The sequence below is a fragment of the Tamandua tetradactyla genome, chromosome 12, assembly GCF_023851605.1.
Source record: "Tamandua tetradactyla isolate mTamTet1 chromosome 12, mTamTet1.pri, whole genome shotgun sequence".
Classification (NCBI taxonomy): Eukaryota; Metazoa; Chordata; class Mammalia; order Pilosa; family Myrmecophagidae; genus Tamandua; species Tamandua tetradactyla.
In genome coordinates this window covers 53,456,427-53,478,383 of record NC_135338.1, presented here as the reverse complement: position 1 = coordinate 53,478,383, position 21,957 = coordinate 53,456,427, and the positions used below count along the sequence as shown (strand labels likewise).

Below are 21,957 nucleotides of genomic sequence, written 5' to 3'. Positions count from 1 at the left end.
GCTATCACATTTCAGTCCAATTCCTGAGGCTCCCGGCCTGGCTCTGACCTGCGGACTGGCAGTGTGGCCTGAGCATGTCCTTTCCCCTCTCAGTGCCTCGGTTCTTCTACCTGCAAAGCGAAGGGGGCCCTTCCGACTCTAACACACAGGCATCGAGGGGCCATCAGCCTGCCGGCGTCCGGTGTTCAAAGCCTAGGACAGAACTCTATTGGCACTGGTAGCCCCAAGATGATTATAGGGCTAAAGGAACAAAAGTGTTCTGTTTTAATAACTTGATTTTTTATTTTTTTGTATGCTGTATGGTGAGGTCCCATTTCATTGTTATTATTTTGGGGGTGGGAGGTGGGGAAGTACATGGACCGGGAATCGAACCCAGGTCTCCCGCATGGCAGGCGAGAATTCTACCACTGAACTACCCTTGCACCACCAATAACTTGATTTTTATATTCCTCTTCTTTCTACATGCTAAGCACTGCTCTAAACCCTTAACATGATTTAAAAAAAAAAAATTATATTCATTTATTTACGGCCAGAAATAATGGTTCCCATTAGAACAGATATAAAAAATGTTGAAATGAGTTTAAATATATATATATATATAAACATACTACAGTACAGGAGGTACTCTGAAGACACCTACAAGTGACATTAAGTACTGACAACCTCGGGCCATCACTTTATCTAGCACCCTCTGTGAATTTTCAGCTGGTGGCGGCAGCCCACAGTGCCACCTAGTGCCTGCTTTTGGTGCATCGCTGCTGGAGGAGCTGGCGGACTGCAGCCACGGGAGGCTGGGGCAAAGCTGGAAAGATGGCTCCATCTGTAAAATGGGACCATAGAGGCCCTCTTCGCTAATCCCACAAGTGGAATACTGGTGATGCGTGGCTTGCTCAACAATTAGCAGTTTTCCCTTGCCACTAAGCAATGTCCTACTTTTGCAGCACATTTTTGCAAACTTTAAGATGAAATCAGTCATTCTCTTCTGCACCTCCTGGCACTTTATACAAAGCCCCCTTCTGTCTCTTTCTAAAACAGCAGCATCCCAGGACATAATCCTTAGTTTCCCTGATGGACTGCTGGCTGGATCAGCAGCCTGCACTGAGGGGCCAGAAAATATTCATTTTTGTAGCCCAGGGCCCGGCCCAGGTCTGGACACAGAGATCCAATCACAACTTTTATTGTTCAAACCGCAGGTTTGCAAAATCACAAGCAATGTTGAAGCCTCATGTTCGTTTCTTTGCGGTAAGCCCTCTTCCTCCCCTAGATTCCCTCATATTCCCTCCTGCCCCTACCATGAAAACAGCTTCCCTTTACACCAAGGCCATCAACCCGTGGAGCTCCTGTAGGCCAGGGCAGGGCTTTGCCCAGCTTTGAGTCTCCCTCAGCACCCAGCACGCAGATGGGGAGATGAGTAAATGTGTACTAAAATTCTATCTGGGATGGAGACCCCTGATGGGGCCTTGCCTGGGATCTCTAATCTCCAACGTGTGGTTCACGCCCCTTCTTTACAGGGTTTGTGGGAGTCCTGATAGACAGTCTTACATCATTTTGGAGCAGAGGTCAGAACAGATAGGTAAGAGTTCAACAGCTCTTTGTTCTGCTGGGTGGGAGGCTCAGCCTGTAGGACTTGACAGCATCCCGCACTGCACTAACCTGGCGGCTTGTGTGTGGGCTCCGGGGGCAAACTGTCTGAGTGTGAGGCGTCTCCATCACTGAACAGCTGTGACATTGCTGTTTGTCCTCCCTGAACCTTGGTTTCCTCATCTGCCCAACAGGGATAATAATGGTGCCTTCTTCATAAACATTGCTGGGGGCATTAAGTAAATTAGTTCATGGGAACCATGTAGAACAATGCACAACGTGTCCTAAGTGTTTGGTCAATGGTATTATTATGAAGCCATAATTTTAAACACGAGACAATTGGGGTGGAACGTGCATTTGGAAGCAGAAGGATTTTTTTTTCTGGCTTCACCTGGTCTCATTTTGCATGGCTCCTCATTAGAAATCCTGCCCTGAGCTTGGCTGGGCCATTTCCTCCCTCTCGGTTAACAGGCTTCATTCCTGCCTCCCTGCCTTTGCTCAGGCTGGTTCCGATGCACAGAGAACCCGTCTTTGCCTGTCCCTACGTTTAGGGCTCAGCTACAAGTCCATCTGCAGCCCTTCCCTAATGTTCCAACCTCCCTTTGGCACGCTACATTCAGACGTACTGCTCAAACCACACATCTTTTCATTAGGGAAACATACATGTGTTTATATTGAGGGTTAAGAGGTCTGGGTGCCCAGACTATAGGGCTGTGAACTCAGTGAGAGCAGCAATGGGTCCTTCTCTTCTCTCACTGGCTCTGTGCCAGGCCCACAAGGACATGACAAGGACGCTGTAAAGATCAGTTGGGCTGACCCAACCTTCTGGTCTGAATTTTATTTCCTGCTTTATGGTTTTCTGGAATTGTTATGATGGGCATATGTGACTTGTATAAGAAAAGCTATCAAGGTTTTTCTCTAAAGCCAGTTGGTTTCTGGGGTTCTCTTAGCTCACACTGTCAGTAGCTATTCACAGTTGAGTCCTTACAGCACCCACTGCTGAGGGGACCAGTCACACTTTACTCTGCCAGCCCCGAAAGAAACCTCCTGCACCCACCTCTGCCCTGACAACAGCCCACACGGTGCCCGGCCAGCCTGCCCCCCTCAGAAAGATGCTAATTCAGGCAGCCACTCCTGAAAAGCACCAGTACTGACTAGGCACCATCTTCCAGGCCCCTCAGCAAAACCTTGGTGGAAGCATGCCAGATCTGTCTAAGCCGCTTCTCTTTCAAAGGGTGAAGCGACAGGATGGGCACCAGCCAGTTGAACCCAGCTCAGATCCAAGGCAATGACAAGGTGAGGGCAAACAGATTCTGCCTCAGCTCAGAGGAGAGGAAGTCTTTTACCTTATCACTCGCCATCAAGGGTGAGCCGAGCAAGGGGTCCAGATGCTAGATAAACACGCACTGGCCTGGCTTCTAGCATTTAGAGTCTCAGAGTCAATGGAGAACTGAAAGCCATTAGAGCATTGTTTTGGTTTGTTGTTAAAAGAAATTCAGTTTTATCACTCAATAACGCAGATGAAGAGCTAAAGGCAGAGAATGTGTCTTTTTGGTTCTGGGCACAGCACTGGCTTGTAAATACTTACAAATTTATGCATAAAGCTTTTTATTTTGAAACAACTATAGATTCCCAGGAAGTTGCAAAGAAATGGACAGGGAGGTCCTATGTACCCTTCATCCAGTTCTCCCCAGTGGTAGCATCTTTCATAACGATAGGACAATATAACAACCAGGAAATTGACATTGATGCAATTTAAAGGGTTTTCTCAGATTCCACTAGTTTAATGTGCACTCATTTGTGGGGGCGTTTGTATAGCACTATGCAATTTTATCTTGTGTATAACTGTGTAACCACCACCACAATCAAGGTAATTAACTATTCCATCACAAAGGCTCTCTTGTGCTACCCCTTTCTAACCACACTCACCCCTTCCCCTATTGCTAACCCTTGGCAACCACTAATCTGTTCTCTATCTCTGCAATTGTACTATCTGATGATTGCTATCTAAGTGGAGACATGCAGGCTATGTCCTTTCTTTGTTTTTTTTTTTTTTTTGCATGGGCAGGCACCAGGAATTGAACCTGGGTCTGCAGCATGGCAGGCCGAGGAGAACTCTGACACTCAGTCACCGTGCCCGCCTAAGGCTATGACCTTTTGAGACATAGCCTTTTCCACTCAGTATAGTTTCCTTGAGGTTCATCCAAGCTGTTGCATGTATCAATACTTCACTCCTTTCTATTGCTGAGTAGTATTCTATGGTATGGATGGACACAGTTTGTTGAACTATTCATCCTTTGAAGGACATTTGAGTAGTTGCCAGTTTTGAGCTATGATGAATAAAGCCACTGTGAATGTCTGTGTATGTGCTGGTTTGAAAAGATATATGTACTCTAGAAAAGCCATATTTTAATCCTAGTCCCATTTTGTAAAGGCAGCCGTTTCTTCTAATCCCTATTCAGCACTGTATGCTTGAAACTTTAATTAGATCATCTCCCTGGAGATATGACTCAATCAAGGGCAGTTGTTAAGCTGGAAATACTCTAGTTGGATCTTGATTAGTTTACTGGAATCCTATAAAAGAGGAAACATTTTGGAGAAAGCAGGAGATTCTGAGAGAGCAGAGAATGACATAGCCACGAGAAGCAGAGTCCACCAGCCAGCGACCTTTGGAGATGAAGAAGGAAAATGCCTCCCGGGGAGCTTCATGAAACAGGAAACCAGGAGAGAAAGCCAGCAGATGATGCTGTGTTTGCCACATGCCTTTCCACTTGAAAGAAACCCTGAACTTCATCAGCCTTCTTGGACCAAGGTAACTTTCCCTGGATGCCTTAGATTGGACATTTCTAAAGACCTGCTTTAATTGGGACATTTTCACGGCCTATAAACTGTTAACTTGCAACTTATTAAATTCTCTTTCTTAAAAGCCTTCCGTTTCTGGTATATTCCATTCCGGCAGCTAGCAAACTAGAACAGGGTATAAGTTTCTGATGAAAATATGTTTTTATTTCTCTGGGATATATGCCCAAGAGTGTGACTCCTCGGTCATATGCTAAGTTTTTTTTAGTTTTTAAAGGAACTACTAAACTACTTTCCAGAGTGGCTGTGCCATTGCACATTCCCACCAGCAAAGTGGCAATCACCAGTTTCTCTGTATCCTTCCCAGCATTTGGTTTTGCCACCATTTTTAATTTTAGCTATTTTATAGGTATGTACTGATAGCTCATTGTGGTTTTAATTGGCATTACTCTAATGGCTAGTGAGGCCAAAAATTTTTTCATGTGCTTATTTGCCACTTTTATATTACCTTTGGTGAAATGTCTGTTCATGTCTTTTGCCCATTTTCTAATTGGATTGTTTTTTTGTTTTATGTTGAGATTTTTAAAAGAGCTTTATTAAGATATAATTCACATACCATTTATTTCACCCATTCAAGGCACATCATTCAATGGTTTTTAGGATCTTCACAGAATTGTACAACCATTACTGCAATCAATTTTAGAACATTTTCATCACCTCAAAAAGAACCCCCATAGTCATTAACAGGCACCCTCCATTTCCTCCATTCCTCTTAGTTCCTGGCAACCCTGAACCTATTTTCTATCTCTAAATTTGCCTATTCTGGACATTTCCAATCAATGGAATTATATATTATGTGACTGGCTTCTTTCACTTACTGTAATATTTTCAAGGTTCATCCGTATTGCAGCTTGTAGCATATATCAGTATTTCATAATTTATTATAGCTGAATACAATTCTATCGTGTGTATATACCATATTTTGTTTATCCATTCATCAGTTGATGGACATATGGGTTATTTCTACCATTTGGCTATTATGAATATGCTGCTATGAATACTGATGTACAAGTTTTTGTGCAGACATATGCATTTTCATTTCTCTTGGGTATATATCTCAGAGTAGAAATGCTGAGTCATACAATAATTCCAGATTTAGCCTTTTGAGAAACTGCCAAATTTTTTCAAAGTTGCTGCACCACTTTATATTCCTACCAAGCTGTGCATGAGGGTTCCAATTTCTCCACAACCTCACCAATGTTTGTTATTATCTATCTTTTTTATTATGTTTACCCTAGTATGAAGTGGTATTGATTTGCATTTCCCTAATGACTAATGATGTTGAGCATTTTTCATGTGCTTATTGGTCATTTGTATTTCATCTTTGGAGAAATGTTCATTTAGACCCTTTGCCCATTTTTAAAATGAACCTTCTTTAATGTCGAGTTTTGAGAGTTCTTTATATAGTCTAGATACCAGTTAATTTGTAAGATACGTGATTTGCAAATATTTCCCCCAGTCTGTAATTAGTTTTTCAACCTAACAAGATATTTCAGAAACTTTTTTAAAGGATGGATATATGAATTCTGTCCAAGCTTGCCTGCAAAATAGTAGGCACTGGTATTATATAAAAAATTCAATAGAAGCCTTGTCAAATCTGCTTTAATTGAGTCAACTCTTATTTATATATGTAGTGTCTATTTCTTAATTACCATGTGAATAGCCTTTAACCAGTTATTATTCATACCTAGGTGTGCTGGTTTGAAAGGAAGTATGCCCCCTAAGAAAAGCCATGTTTTAATATAAATCCTATTTCATAAAGGTAGAATAATCTCTATTCAATACTGTATGTCTGAACTGTAATGAGATCATCTCCCTGGATGATGTGATTTAGTCAAGAGTGGCTGTTAAACTGGATTAAGGGATGACATGTCTCCACCCATTTGGGTAGGTTTTGATTGGTTTACTGGAGTCTTATAAAAGAGGAAATATTTTGGAGAATGAGAGATTCAGAGAGAGAGCAGCACCACGAAGCAGAATCCACCACCAGCGACATTTGGAGATGAAGAAGGAAAACACCACCTGGGGAGCTTCATGAAACAGGAAGCCAGGAGAGAAAGCTAGCAGATGACACCATGTTCGCCATGTACCCTTCCAGCCAAGAGAGAAGCCCTGACTGTGTTCGCCATGTGCCTTCTCACTTGAGAGAGAAACCCTGAACTTCATCGGCCTTCTTGAACCAAGGTATCTTTCCCTGGATGGATGTCTTAGATTGGTCATTTCTATAGACTTGTTTTAATTGGGACATTTTCTCGGTCTTAGAACTATAAACTAGCAACTCATTAAATTCCCCTTTTTAAAGGCCATTCCGTTTCTGGTATATTGCATTCTAGCAGCTAGCAAACTAGAACACTAGGCAAAGCCTTCTCTGCAATCTTACTGAATTAGCTTAGTAGACACTTTCTTCACAGATAGTGTAAAGGTAAACTCCAGAAATGCCCAATTTTAATTACCACAAAATCCCAATGATGAAAGCAAGTGAATACAACAACTAAAATACATTCTATATCACGTTCATGCTAAGTAGAGAATAGCTATTGATACAGGCCTTCATTAGGGTCTGCTTTGTCTTTGCTAACAAATGGAGAATGAACATTAGTTAACCCAAGCCTGACCTTGGGCTTTGATGGGGAAAAGGTTATTATATGAAAATGCTGAATGAGGATCCACCTTGCCAAGGAATCTTAAGATTTGTGAAGCATACACTTATTTGGGAAATACAAAGCCATTCTTTAGTATTAGCAGGTAGCCTTGTTAATCCAAGAGATCTCAGTTCTAACACATTTTGGTAGACAGTAAGAGCTGTTAATAAATTTTTCAGTTATATCCCCCATTTGAAGGACTTGGTCAAAGTTATTCTTTAGCCAAGACATTATCACTAATGTACTCATTCATCAATAAATATGTGTTATGCTCAAAGTTTGTTGAAATAAAGGGTAAATGGACATGGAAATTGAGAGGAAGCCTCCCAGCTAGAAGGGTTCCAGGGAATTTCCAATGATACTGGGCCAGAAGGACCCATATGGACTCCTTCTTGGGAATTAGAGACTCAAAACAGTCAGCACATTCTCTTTTTATGGTTGAGAATTAGAAAATTTGGCCAGGTTGGGGTGGGGCAATGCTAACTGATTTTATCGAAGATAAAAACTTTGTAAGTAGGAAGGATTCAATAGGCGTTTGTAGAATGAGCACTGGATACACTAGAACTGTCCCATATGGTTGTCACTGGAGGGACCAAGGATGGGCTGGACACCATTCCTGCAGGAGGGGCAGAGTGGCTGATTTCTCAGAGGCCTTTGCATCTGGCTGGGGAAAAACCTTGGGTGGGCCCAGGAAGTGGCCCTCCCCAAGGCCCTTCCATGACGCTGCACAGCCAACCTTCTCTGAACTTCCTACCATCCGGAATGGGCTGGAGGACACAGTCTTGATGAATTCTACACTACATTACTATGTTTGGTCCCTGGCAGGAAAGGCCAGGAGTTTGGGCTTTTGAGGATGAGAAGCCAAAGTGGCAAGACCCTGGGCGTTGGTGCAGGGTGGGGGAGCAGGAGGGAGGGCGCCTGCTGAGCGGTGGAGGTGGGGGAGGGGCCGGGCCAGGCAGACACCACCCACATTCTTCTTCGCACCCGCCCCTCTTCCCCCAGCCAGCCCATGGGCCACCCAGCAAGGGCCGGGCTCCTTTCCCATTTTTGAAGGGGGTGGGGGAGGCAGCATTTCGGCCAGGGCCTGCTGTTGCCCTGCAATACCATGGTTGCCATGGAAACCACCACTTGAAAAGTTTGTGGCTGAGGTGGAAGAGGGCTGTTTGCTGTTCTCACTGGGCCCAGCCAAAGACCCAAATTTCTAACACAGATGAAAACCACCTCCCCTGTTCCAGAGGTGGCTGCGGGGAACGTAGCAATGTCTCTGGAGTCCTGGGACCCCATGGTTCCAGGCCCACTTGCTTTGAGATGATTAGTGTTGCAGCTCAGCTTACCTGTGAAATGGGAGAGTAGCCCTTTCCCCGCCCGGAGGAAGGCGCTGCCGGCCTAGAGCTTCCTGTTCCTCTGTGGTCCCGGTAGAAGGCAGAAGCACCAACAGTCCCATGCTAGCCTGAGCCTCTCTTGGGTGCTACCAAACCACCCAAGGGTTGGAACAGCGAGCCAGACAACTCTGGTTCCTGCTTGGGGCAAAGCCCAAACCAGACCGGCGCTGCCCAGGTGTGAGCTCCTGGTTCCTCCAACGGCATCCGGGCCCTGCCTTCAATTGCCTGGTGAGGAGAACAGTAATCCAGGCCCTTCTGGGTGCTCTGTGCAAAGGCTGGGAGTGGTACAGCACCGAAAGCTCTGCGTGAGCAACGCAGCTCCCCCACCAAGGCTGGGACGGAGGTGTGGAGGACCGTGGGGGGAGGAGGGTGGGTGGGGGCAGGTTAGGGCTGAGGAAGCCGGAAGCCGACGCTGATCTGTGAATGTGCTGCAACGAGTTCTCCTTCTCTCTCCCCCACTGTTACTGAGAATACAGTGGACCCTTTGCCCTGGGCAGATCCCTGACTGGCCCTGGAGCCCCACGGCTGTGGATTTGCCACGCTGACCCAGCGTCCACTGCACTATCCCACGCCTGCCCGGCCCTGCAGCTTCTTGGTGTAGGATCACCCACCCGCAGCCCCCCCAGGCCCCTCCACCACCATGGCTGCTATGCACACTCCATCCATCAGCCCTGGGCTGGACGCAGTGGGCAGAGGGAGGGAGGGGACCCAGCAGCCTTGCTCCGGGGTTCAAGCGCATACCTCCGGGTCTCTACCACGGACAGGAAACCACAGAACGGACACTCTGGTGGAAGCCCTTCCCCACACCGCACAGATGGGAAAGTGAAGTCCAGAGAAGGCCCACCTCGCTGGAGACCCTGGCTCAGAGCACACGCTTCGATTTGGAGTGACGATGACACCACATCATTGTTTGTTTCCAAGCCTGACTCCAACCCAGAACGGAGCTCCCGGGGACCAGGCCCAGACCTTGTTTCTTTTAACTGTCCCAGCAGGGAGCTCCTTGCCTGGGTCACACTGAACGCCAGATGGGGGCCTGCTGCTGTTTAAAACCCTGTCTGAACCCCAAGGCCTTCATTTTGGCAGTTATATCTACAGCGACTCCCCACTAAACTGTTCAAGCTGGAATAAAACCTCCCTTTTCTTGGACGGTGTGCTTCTATATTTAGCAAGTGTGTGCATGAGACTGAAGAGTCTGAGAAGAGGAACACAGCACGAACTGTCACAACGCGGACAGGACTTCGTCTGGGAACTATTTATAGGTTCGGATGCCAAAACAGAAGGGGAGACATTGGACAGATTTGCAAATTGCAAAGTGTCAGGGAAGACTAAATAAAGAGCTAGCAGACAGTGAGGTTTTCTGGAAGAAGGAAAAGGTAGAGGGGTGGGGAAGGAGCTGCTGTGCAGAGGCTGGAGAGTGTGGGACAGCTATGGGCCCTGCTCTCTGCTCACACTGCAGGGATGGGGGGTGTCCTTGACTGCACCCCACATGTGAAAACACTCTGCTTTCTCTGGGGGAACAGGGGAGGGGGAAAGTCATCACCCTGATGGCAACAACAGCCCCTAGTGCCACCAGAGGAGGTGCCACCAAGAATGATCAGAAAACAAACCCATCTTCAACTTCAGGAGCTTACAAAGTGCCTCCCTCTCCAGGGTTTGGGAACTTTTATCCAACGGCAAGAAGAAATTGATCACCACTTGTGGGAGCTGTGAGGCCCAGAGAGAGCGGATGGCTTGCTGAAGGTCACAGAGCGATGAAGTAATGATGCCAGCTTTCGAGCCTGAGTGATGCGAGTGATATACACCGTTTATACTTTCTTGTGGCCACACTACATATAGCAAATGGAATTTAAAAGTAATTTTAATAATATATTTAGTAATTTTAATAATATATTTTATTTAGCCCAATTTATCCAAAATATTAGCATTTCAACATATCAATATAAAAATTGTTAATTATTATTTTATATCCTTTTTTTTCCACCCTAAGTCTTTGAAATTTGGTGGATATTTTATACTTACAGTCCATCTGAATTCAGACTCGCCACATTTCCAGGGCTCAGTAGCCACAGGATGGTGTAGCCCCAGAGCCGCGGTTCTCAACCAAAGGTGATTTTGACCCCTGGGGAGCATTTGGCAGTGTCTATAAAGGTTTTTAGTTGCTGCAGTTGGGAGCAGGGGTGCTACCGGTATCTAGTGGGTGGGTACCAGGCTGCTGCTAAATATCTCCCAATGCACAGGGCAGACCCCATGACAAAGACTGATCTGACCCCAAACGCCATGAGTGCCGAGGCTAAGGGGTGCCCTAGAGGAGAGCCAGCCTGTGCTCCTGGGACAATGGGCCACACCCCAGAGGAGCTGTGGATGCCAGCACCTGCTTTACTGCCCAGCACAGAGCAGGTGCCGACATCAGTGCTCAGAGGTGACCTGAGGGATGGAAGACAGCAAGGCCTTCAGACCCACGCACAATCACACTCCCAGCCTTGCAATCAGCAGACAACAAGAGCCACAAAATAGGTTGTGAAAACAAGAACAAGGGACCTGTCTCAGGGCAACTGACGTTTGTTTCACTTGTTTCAAGATGCTGCTGAGCTGTCTGCTTGTGAACATCTACTTGCCCCAGTCTTCCAAGAAGTTCTGTGCTTACGAACGGATGCTGGAAAGAAAAACATTCCGCTTCCCTACCATGCAACAGCTCTGGGTGCCTGAGACACCAGCTTCTCATACAAGTTTCAGTTCTGAACTAGATGTTTGTGGATTCGTATTTTTAAAATAATTGGAGGAAATGTTTCTTCTCAAATTCTCAAGTTTCGGGGGGGCCCTGTGCCCCGCTGCCTCACTCACCTTCCGGTGTTGGGAGCTACTTCTGAGTGCAGTTAAATCCTAACACCCTCTTTGTGTCTTAGGGCCAGGCACCCTTATATTGAGTAAATGAAAAAATGAAGGTCTTATGCAATTCTATAATTATTTAGTAGATATGGTTCTTGCATCCCAAAGAAGAGAGACACTTCCCTTAGAGCAGATCCCTGTTTTCAACTCGAGAGCCAGTGTTAAGAACATGTGTTAATGCCTAGTGTTAAGAACACGTGCCATGGAGCCAGACCGCCTGGGTTTAAACCCTGACTCTGCCACTTACTAATTTGTGACCTCAAGCAAATCAACTAGCCTCTCTGTGCCTCAGTTTCTTTACCTGTAAAATGGGAATAATTAGTGTTCTGGTAATCTACTACTGCGTAACAAACTAGTACTAAAATCTGGTGGCCTAAAATAATGATATTATTATAGCTAACGATTTTATGGCCAGAAATTTGGGTAGGGCTGAGCGGGCTGACACTTCTGCTCCTCAAGGCTTTAGCTAGGGCACCTGGGGGCATTCAGCTGGGGCTGGTCTGGCGGGTCCACAATTCCTACACTCACATGCCTGGTGCCTTGGCAGGAACCCCGTGAGGCTGGACTCAGCTGGGTCCCTTTCCCTCTTCATATGGGCTCCGAGGCCCCAGAGTCCAGGCAGAGGGTGTTAGTTCTCTTAGAAGCTGGATTAGAACTGGCACAGTGTCACTTTGCAGGCTTCCCAGATTCAAGGGGAGAGGCAATAGACCCCACCCCTTGATGGGAGGAGTGTCAAAGAATTTACAGCCATCGCTCATCTGCCACATAATTGTATTTATATCATTAGGATTGATTTGATAAATTAATTTATATGAGTGCTCCATTAGATTGCTGTCACTATTTTACTTCCTTAGTCTCTAGCACTATACCCTGCAAAGGCCTGGGGCATCCAGCCAGTTCTCAATAAATATTTGGTATCTTAAGCCAGTAGAGACAGAGGTACATGGAGAACATTCTAGTTTGGGCTACATAGCAGGAGCTACTTGTACCAACCCCTGAGCTGTGTTCTACCAAGTAAGGATCCAACTGGGGCCCAAAAACAATGGTGTGCAAATTGAGTCCTGAAACAAACGTATAGCACTATTACAAGGAATTAGTAATAGAAGGGCACACGGGACAAAAATGCACCTATTGCAGATTTGGGGCTATATTTAACAGTAATATTTTAATATTCTTTCACAAATAGTAACAAATATACCACACTAATACTAGGGGTCAATAATAGTGGAGGATAAGGGGTATGGGATATTTTGGTTTTTCTTTTTATTTCTATTTTAGGAGTAATGCAAATGTTCTAAAATTTATCATAGTGATGAATGCACAACCACGTGATGATACTGTGAGCCATTGAGTATCAGATGGATTGTAAGACATGTGAATATATCTAAGTAAAATTGCATTTAAAAAAGAAAGGAAGGAGTGGGCCACGGTGGCTCAGTGGCAGAGTTCTTGCCTGCCATGCCGGAGACCCAGGTTTGATTCCCGGTGCCTGCCCATGGGGAAGAAAAAAAAAAAAAGGAGGGAGCCCGGGGGAAAGAGCAGAACAAACACAAATCCAGCATATAGTCTACTTATGCCAAGCCCCTTGCCCCAGACCCCTCCTCAAGGGTCGCCAAAAACCTGGTGAGGGAGGTTATCATTATATTACAGATAAGGAAACTTGAGTTCACCCTAATTAAACTTATTGCTATATAATAAGTGACAAACCAGACTTCAAATCCAGGTCTGCCTGTTTGTCGGCTCTTTCTGCTACAGCTTTCCCCACCGGCATTTCTCAATGAAAACCCTGGGAAATGCTCAACCACATCCTTGCAATGGCTCCGGTGCTCTGGAACCCTGAGCCAGTCAGGAAACCCTCAGGCTTCCACTAGAAAATCTCCCCTGGTCTCAAATGCCATCCTGTGGTCTGCTGGCAGTTGCATGTTATCCATCTGATTTTGCTGGGAATCTGTGCTACACTTGGCCTATCACTCCTTGATTCCAATGTATTTCCTGTTTCTGCTAAGATACAACTTTTCATATAAAAAGCATAAAACACGTGTATTATACTTTAATTCACAAAATGCAAAATGCTCACACATTTGCCATCTCCCCAAGGCTTGATGAGATGGGCATTACAACAACCATATTCTAGACGAGGGCATTGAGCAGTGGGGTGTGTGGCAAATGTTTAATAACCAGCGATTTCCAGCATTTGCCAATTTCCACGATGTAAATACTCCCACCATGGTTGACTTCAAGCCGATAACGAGGTGTCAGTGAAACGGGAAGAGCCAGCAGAGTCTGCCCCTGGGAGCTGGGGCAGTGTCTCCAGCACACTGCGCAAACCGTGGCTCCAAGACAAACACACATTCACATGGTCATGAGGAAGGAGAAGCAGGCCCAGGACTCTGGGGCTCCTCTGACTGCAGGGACCATACCTCCCCATGGCTGTCCTTGTGGAAGCTATCTGATTCCGGTCTGCCCCCTTTCTGTTCAACTCCCAGTCTTGGGAGTGAACATAAAGCACCTTGATATAATCTTAGCTAAGGCCTCAGATGCTGCAGGCAACTCTGAAGTTCTTGATACTGAAAAGATCCCTGCCTAAAAAAAGGAAATGATAAGGCATAAGCAATGCAATGGCTATAAATGACTTGACTGTTATCTGACCTACTTCTCTCTATGACATCCTCCACCTCCCCCTGACTTGGAGAGTCAGCGGATGAGGAATAAGGGAGATAAGACAAGAAACAACTTAGCGAAAAAACCCTTTGGATGTGGAGCTGATGGATGTGGGTCCAATCCCAGGTCCATCCTTGGGTCTGATTTCCTTGTCTGCAGAATGGGGGTCCTATGCCCTGTAGGGGTGTGGAGAAGACAGAAGGGGTGATGCCTGTGAACACCACACCCAGGGTCTGGCACCCAGAAAGCCCAAATCTCTGGGTGCCAAAGGCTGGATAGAGATGTCACAGGAGGGAACTGGGTCTCACCTGGGTGGCGCTGTTCTCATAGGTGCTGAAGGTGTTTCCAGCCCTGGGCTGGAAACAATGACTACATTAAAGGAACATTCCAGCAGGGGAAATTCCACTGGGACAAGTTCCCTAAAACTTTCCACTGTAAAAACCAAGACCTTGACAGCAGTAAATCCAATAAACCTAAATTAACAGGATTAAGACTGCAGATTAAAGCAGTGCAAAGTTACTCCCTGATCCTTAACAGATAAAGGCAGATGGACACAAAGAGCCATGGAAGACACAGGTCCATTTCTTTGGTACTTTCCAGAAGGTCTCACCTCCGAGTGTTTCCTTAAATAGTTTTGGCAGAAAGGAGAAGCTGGTGGGATAGGCACAATAACACACCTTCTGCAGAGGCCAGCTGGGCTGCCCAGACATTGAGTAACATGTATATTCTCCTTGGCTGTGGTGAGGCTTTATGATCCGGGTGGTGGGATCAGGCAAGTTAAGAATGGTACCTTCTCTCTGCATGGGGGTTTATCCTTCAAAGGCATTTTGTATCCATGTCTCACCAGGTGAGGTTGGGGTCCCTTCTCCCTCAAAGCCCAGAGACATTTAGTGACTTGCTTAAGGTCACACAGCAAGTTATTGGAGGACCCAGATTCACTCCTACCCACGGCTTTGCCACAAGCTCATAGTGGCCCTAACGCTGCTCACAACTTCCTTGTGGGCACTTCCAAAGCTGAGCAAATCTGGGAGGCAGTTCTTTGACTCTGTGCTCAGAGATGCTCAGAGGCAACAATGGGCTTTTGCCTTCAGGAAAAAAAAAAAGGAAAAAAACCTAAAGCTGAGTCCTCAGTCTCAAGACAAACTGGAGCTCCTCAGCAATGCTGAAAGAACAACAGAGCACTTTGTTTGTTTCTCCCATTCCTGCCCAGTTCACACAGCCACCCAAGTGAACAGCCAATCTGGCACCAACATGGTTTCCTCCCCGTTCCCCCCGGGAGGCAGCATGATGATGCTTGTGCCTTATGCCACTGCTGAGTGTCTCCCAGGCCAGCCCTGCTGCAGGCCCTTTGCATGCTTTCACCCATCAATCCTTCTAACGCTTGCCCTCCAGATGTTCTCATTTTACAGATGAGGAAACCAAAGCACAGAGAAGTTAAGTAACTTGTCTGAGGTCACACAGGGACACAGAGAATAAAAACCTAGAGCTGTTAGCCTTTCCAAAGCTCCTGCTCATTCACCATGATGCAGTACTGCCTCCCTGTGGAAACACCAAGAGGTCACCTGCTCCAGACAACCCCTACTTTAATAACAATCACTCCTGATCATTTTTAGAGCTTAACACCTTTCGAGTCAAACAGAGGTTCAATCTCATCTGAGGATAATGACTCAGTTGGTACAAGGGTCAAACACAAGGACACCAATGGGAACTTCCCATGTGGAACTCAAAGGCATTCTGGGTGACACTCTGGCCTGTCCGTACAGGCAGCTCTCTACTGCTCAGGAGGACTCACTTGGAATTTCTCCCCCAGCTGGCCTAAAAGGTGTCCCCAGCCCAGTGGTGACAACCGATAGCACCGATCAGCACAGGATCACTGCATTTGCCCCTGAGTTGGGTTCCTGTCCTTGGGTACAAATCTATCTATCCAACTTCAACCACCTGGCCTAAAATCATATACCTGAGAGTGGAAGATTGCCATTAGGTGAGAAGAAATCCTACCTGAGCCAGACCAGCTGGCCTCTCTCCACTCAGGGTCAGCCCAGGCAATAGGGAAGAAGCTGGGAGGAAAGCGGGGCTCGTCCAGGAAATGCGGCGCAGACCCGCGTCTAGGAAGCTGGCTCCCTGCGTGGGCCAGCTGCGCCGTCTCTCACCATTCCTGTTTAAGGACAGGGCCAACTGTTTCCTTTTTCTCTTTTTTTTTCTTTTAGTAGGCAGCAGAAAAGCATGGCTGTCGCACTGCCATCAACTTCAAGCGTGCAGGTTAAGGACAAGGCAGCTCTGGGATGGTTGTTAATCCCCACCATTTAGGGGCAGGGAGGGCTGCAACCCCAGAAACCGGCTTGGCCTCTGCCGACCCCATGCTTTACTCTTTTATCCCCTACCCCAAAGCTCTTCTGCTGGTTCTCTGGCCCTCCCCTCCAAATCTGGCCTCTGAGGGACTTCAATAAGGCCAAGCCAAGTGGTGACCCAGATGCCAAAAAGCTGTCTTGTCCCCTTCATGCAGCAGAGAGAAGGACTGGTATATGGGAGCTGGTAGTGTTTGTCCAAAATGGTTGCTACCCTGCCCTTGCGAGAGGGGAATACTTCCCTTCTGTGGTGGGTTAGAGCTATGGACCCCCCCAAAAAAAAACATGTTCTTAAAACTACTACATTCCTGTGGGTGTGGACCCACCCTAAGTAAGACCTTTTGATGCAGTTACATCAGTTAAGGTGTGGTCCTGGATGGGTCTTAATCCTCCTACTGGAGTCTTTTATAAGCAGAAAGAAATTTAGACACAGAGAGAAAGCCACGGAGGGAGCAGCCAGAGGCTGAAAGTCAAAGGAACCCAGAAGAGAAAGGGGAGCCCAGGAGAGGCCGCCATGTGCACTGCCATGTGAGAGACGAGTCCAGGACCCAGGAGTGCCCGCAGCCAGCCCCAGAACACCAGTCTTCAGGAAGAAAGCACCGCCTGATGATGCCATGATGGGGACTTCTCCAGCCTCAACGCCGTGAGCCAGTGAGTTCCCATTGTTTAAGTCAGCCACTGCATGGTATTTGCTTAAGCAACGAGGAGACAAAACCATGATTCCATGGGGCAGGCCTGGTGGTGCAACCTGCTTGGGCCGATGTGAGGGGAGGCATCACCTGCTACCTCTGGGCAGAACATTTGGAGCCGTTGTGGAATTCGGAAACTCTCCCATTTCCCTCTGCCCCACGATGGGGGCTGCTCTACAGCATGGACTTCAGACTGAAGGAATTTCTGAAAAGCGCCTCTGCTGGCCCATAACATGAGCGAGAAATATGCCTTTGTTGCGGCAAGTCACTGAAGTTCAAAGTTGCTCGTTGCAGCAGTGAAATCAGCCTAAGCTAACTGATTCAGGGCTTTGCAAAGAAACTCTTAAGAAGAAACTAGAGGAGATTCCAAGCCCACAGAAGCAAGGAAGTGGTCCAAGTGAGTCTTTCTTGGTCAAAAGGGTCACTCTCTTCCGGGGCAGTCCCTGGTCTCCTTTCCTTGCCTCAATTCTGAGGGGAATCCCAACAAAAGTCCCCATACCAGGGCCTAGGCCTTTCCCTTGCCCACTTCCTCCTCTGGCCACCCCTGCTGCAGCCACCACAGCCTGGGGAGGACCCAGGAACTCTCTGCCCTCAGGGAGGTTGGCGGCCTCCCTCCTCCCCTCACAGGCTTGTCTGGAATATACCCAGAACCTGGGAACCCCGGGTCTAGGCTCATTCTACTCCTCCTTCTGGCTTAATCCTGTAGGAGGGTTACCTATAATACAGGAATAATAATGACAACAAGTACTTACATAATACCTTACTATGCTCCACGTACCATCCTAAGCACTTTAGTAACTCTCCCAGCACCCCACGAGGGAGGTGCCAATGTTGTCCTCACGTTACAGACAAGGAAACTGAGGCCCAGCAAGGTTAAGCAACTTGTCCAAGGTCAGATGAGTAGTGAAAGGCAGAGCTGGGATTCAAACACAGACTGTGCAGTTCCCATGGCCGTGCTTGATTACTGTCTAAGGTAGAAGGTACCAGACAGGAAGAGAGGACAAGAAGACAGGAGCTGCGAATCAGTGCAACAAAGAAACAATTTACTGCTGCTGTCCAAGTCTGCCCTGGTGGCAAAACTCAGGGATCTGGGGTCTGGGGAGCAGTAGAGTGATATAAGGAAAGAGCAAGCACAAACAAAACAAAACAAACAAAAAACGAACTAAATAAAGAAAGAGCAAATAAAATACATATGAACTTATTGTTGATGTCTGTGTACTAATGGTGAAGGGGCAAGAATAAAAATTGAAAGAGTTCCATTACATGAAGAGTTTTTGAGATTCTGACTGTCTTTTTTTCTGGCAGAGGTGAGCAATAAATTGTTAAAGGTTTAAAAGTTGAAAATGTGCACATTATGTGAATCCAGGGAAGGAAGCTGCCAATGTCCTGGTTTGTTCCTTGGGCTCCTACTGGAAATGAGACATAAAAGCAGGTTTGACATCCTGCATCCATAGGGTAGGCCTGGCGAATGCCTCCTGACCAAGTTCCAATAGGCCAGGACAGCCGGGGGTATGACTGGTTTGGAAAGACCTAGAAGAGACTACCACAGGGGCAAAGGTATCTACCTGAAGGAAGAAAACAGGATTTCCAGACCTTCTGTTGTTCCCACACAATTCCCATTTCCTTCAAGAAGACTCTCCCATTACATTGCCCATGGAAAAGGCTCCATCCTCAGATTTCTAGAGCGCATGTAAGTGCCACCTGCTCAACAGATCACTATAGCCTACTTTCAGCTACTGTTCCCAAGGCTGGTTTTGAAATTCAAGGGTACAGCTGATTCTTGGGTTTCTGAAAGAGTGTAGAGAACTTGTATCTGGGCAACCAAGTCCCCGAAAGCCTGGTGACTCTCAATAAGGGGCAGAACTACAGCCAAGCGATGTCCATGAGCGGAAAGGATGATGGTTGGTTCTATCTCAGCAGGCTGCACCCAGGGACTGTGTAGCTCCAGAGGAGAAAGGCCCCTGTGTCCCTGGAGAGTAGTAGGCACCCCAAACAACACCCCCTTGCAGTCATCTGAGGGTACTACTTACTTGTCGTGGGAAAGCTGTAACCCTTCCTCCCCCTTTGGTTCCATGTCCCTCTACTTTCTTCCCCATGGGCTCCGTGGGATGGGGAGGTTACTAGTTTGCAATATAAATTAGCAACCTTCTCCCACACCCCATTTCCTATCCCCTTTAACCTGTGAGCAGACTCCTAGGGGTTCCCCTAAATCTAGGGCCTCTGCTTCTTCCTGGGCACATAGTGGGACCAGAGTCCTCCTTATAGTTAAGCCAGTTAGGTGTGGCCAAGTTCCAACCAATGGAAGCTGAACACGAGTGACACACCACGTGGGGGCCTGGCAGTGAGACCTGCCTCCAGCCTCCTCCATGCTCTTGCCCACTTCCAGCCTGTTGGGTTGGAGTCGGCCATGGCAACCTAGAGGCTGCTTGTTGAAGGTGACAGGGCCTCTGTCAGCATCTATCACCCAGAGGGATCCTTTCCCACTGGCCAGGAAATTTGTGCATGAGTGGGAAATAAGCTTGTGGGTTTAAGCCATTATGCTTTTTGTTGTTGCAGCATTTAGCCAATATTCCCAGCTCCCATGTTCTCCATGCATTACGTGCTATCCTCTATTTTCACCTGCTCATTGTCTCTCTATACCTGAACGAAAGCACCTAAAGGCAGGGAGTGTGATTTGTTCCTGCTGCATCCCCAACGGTACAGCAGCATCTGGCATAGGGCAGACATGTGATAACTGGAACAAATGAATGAATGACTGATCGTGTTTTACCCATTCTATGTGAGTCTGGATCTCCATGGAGAGGTCCCATTATTTTGGTTTCACTTTCTCATCCGCTACTGAGGCTAGAAGAGTAGCCTTTAATCAAACAAACGCATCACCCTTGAGGACCCAGCCTGCACGATCCCTACTCTCTGACACCCCTGAAGCACCGCCCCCCACACAGTGATCTGCATGTTCTGTGCCCCTCAGCAAGGCGCCCTCTGCAGCAAACCTGTCACCCTGCACAGCGCAGCGTGTTCATGTCTTTGTCTCTCCAGCCCCACCATGTCCCCACTTCCTGCTAGAGCAGGAGACCCTTGAGGCCAGGAAGTCTGTCTCAGTCGTCTTGGCATCCTTCTAGTGTCTGCCAAAATGTGTCTTGAGGGACAAGCACTCCAGAATATTTCATGACTCTTCTTCTTCTGCGGCTCCCAAGGGTAACAAGTTTCTTACAACCCCCTGGATCCATTTACAAGAGGATCTAAGCAGGGGCTTGGAGTATCCCACAGTGTCTTCTAACTAGACAAACCCACCCCTGACTGGAGGACCCCACACCTGCTCCTGGCTGCCCTGTGCACAGGGAGTATTTGCCTTTCAAAGAACTTGCCTACTTGGCTCTCACAAAGGCCCCGCGACAGAGGCAGGACAGTGATAAGTCCTTAAGTCCGTCTGATAGTCGGGGAAACTGAGGCTCAGGGAGGTGAAACGACTTGTCCAAGATCAAGTTTGAGTGTGTGCTGAACTGGCACTAGGACCCAGGTGCTCGGAGAGCTCCCCTCCTTTTCTTCCCTCTTCTCAGCCTCCCTGTTATGCTTAATGAGAAACTACAATTGACTTTGCAAAAAAGCGAGGTCTAAATAAACGTGGTCAAATAACTTCAGCGGATGGCAAGACTTTTTCCCCCTTCTATTTTTACACACCTCTGGTTCTGACTGGAGTGTCTGTGGTTAGATGGTGCAGCGGATGCTGCTGCTGTGTGGTTGGAGACCAGAACAGGGGAGACGTGGTGGAGACCAGAACAGGGGAGACAGGCGTCACTTACTCGATTTTTCTTCTTTAATGGTGTATTCAAGCACCTCAGATGAGCTGTCATTCAGGGAGGGAAAGTGGACACAGAGCACCAGTCGCTTCAAGCTGCTGTCTCGGCAGACCAGGAACGTCTGCAATGGAAGGAAGGGAGGAGCGGTCACTCCATGCAAGATCTGAGAGGCGAGTAGAAGGACGCCTTGAGATGGAAGTCACCTGGAATGGTCCAGAAACAAGGAGTCTGTGTGGGATGGTCAAGGATCCCTTGGGAGAGCTGGGGGCTGCCGCCAGAGTAATGCATCACCTAACCCACATCACCCTGTTCCTTGAGTTTCAATTTCTCATTTGCCCACTGGGGAGTTTCAACTAAATCTTTGTTTCCTAAAGAGCATTTATAGACACAGAATCAGCCTGGTAGGGGGGTGAGCCTGGGCTGGGAAGTGTTTAAAATGCAGATCCCCGTACTCCACCCCTGAGATGCTGGTTCTGGAGGCAGGGGCCCAGAATCAGCTGCCTCCAACATGGGTGGTCCAGGGTCCATACTTAGTAAAGCTAAGGTGGGGAAAAGCACGGGGAGTCAGGGTGAATTTCCACTAATACCCCAGCACCTACTCTCTGGGGGAGCCTGTTGGAAACAATTATACAGATTAGTCAATTCATAGTTTATATCTGGCCCTCAAAAATAAAAATAACTAATACTTAACATAGAGCTTTCTCGATGACAGGAAATGTTCTGAATAATCTACATTTATTAGCTCGCTTCACCCTTTCAATAACTCCATGACGTGAGTTTTGTTATTATCCCCATTAAACAGGTAAAGAAACTGAGGCACTCTGGGTCATCCCAGGACCCATCTCCTAGGAGAGGTGTGATGATGGACTGAGTTAATACCTGTAAAGGCTGGGCCCACCGAACACACCTGGGAGGGTCAGCTCAGCCAGAATCATTCAGCTGTAAGGGCAGAGCCGAGACTCTATCCCTAGAGGCTGGTGGCCACATCTCTGGGCTCCATGCCAGGCTGCCCCCCCATGGGGACCCCACTTCCTGCCCATGAGCTTTTCTTCCCCCAAATGATGCCTATGCAGCCTGAGGATGTATCTGGGCTCTAGTATGAAAATTAACCA

The 21,957-nt window shown here is 47.3% G+C and overlaps 1 protein-coding gene across 1 annotated transcript in view; it reads right to left on the bottom strand.

The window, feature by feature from the left end:
- The window catches only part of RIN3 (Ras and Rab interactor 3), a 124,676-nt gene that overhangs the window by 52,655 nt on the left and 50,064 nt on the right, over positions 1-21,957 (bottom strand). Inside the window, exon 3 of the mRNA XM_077123391.1 lies at positions 20,849-20,966. Coding sequence (XP_076979506.1) covers positions 20,849-20,966 — 118 coding nt within the window. The remainder of the gene's footprint in view (positions 1-20,848; positions 20,967-21,957) is intronic.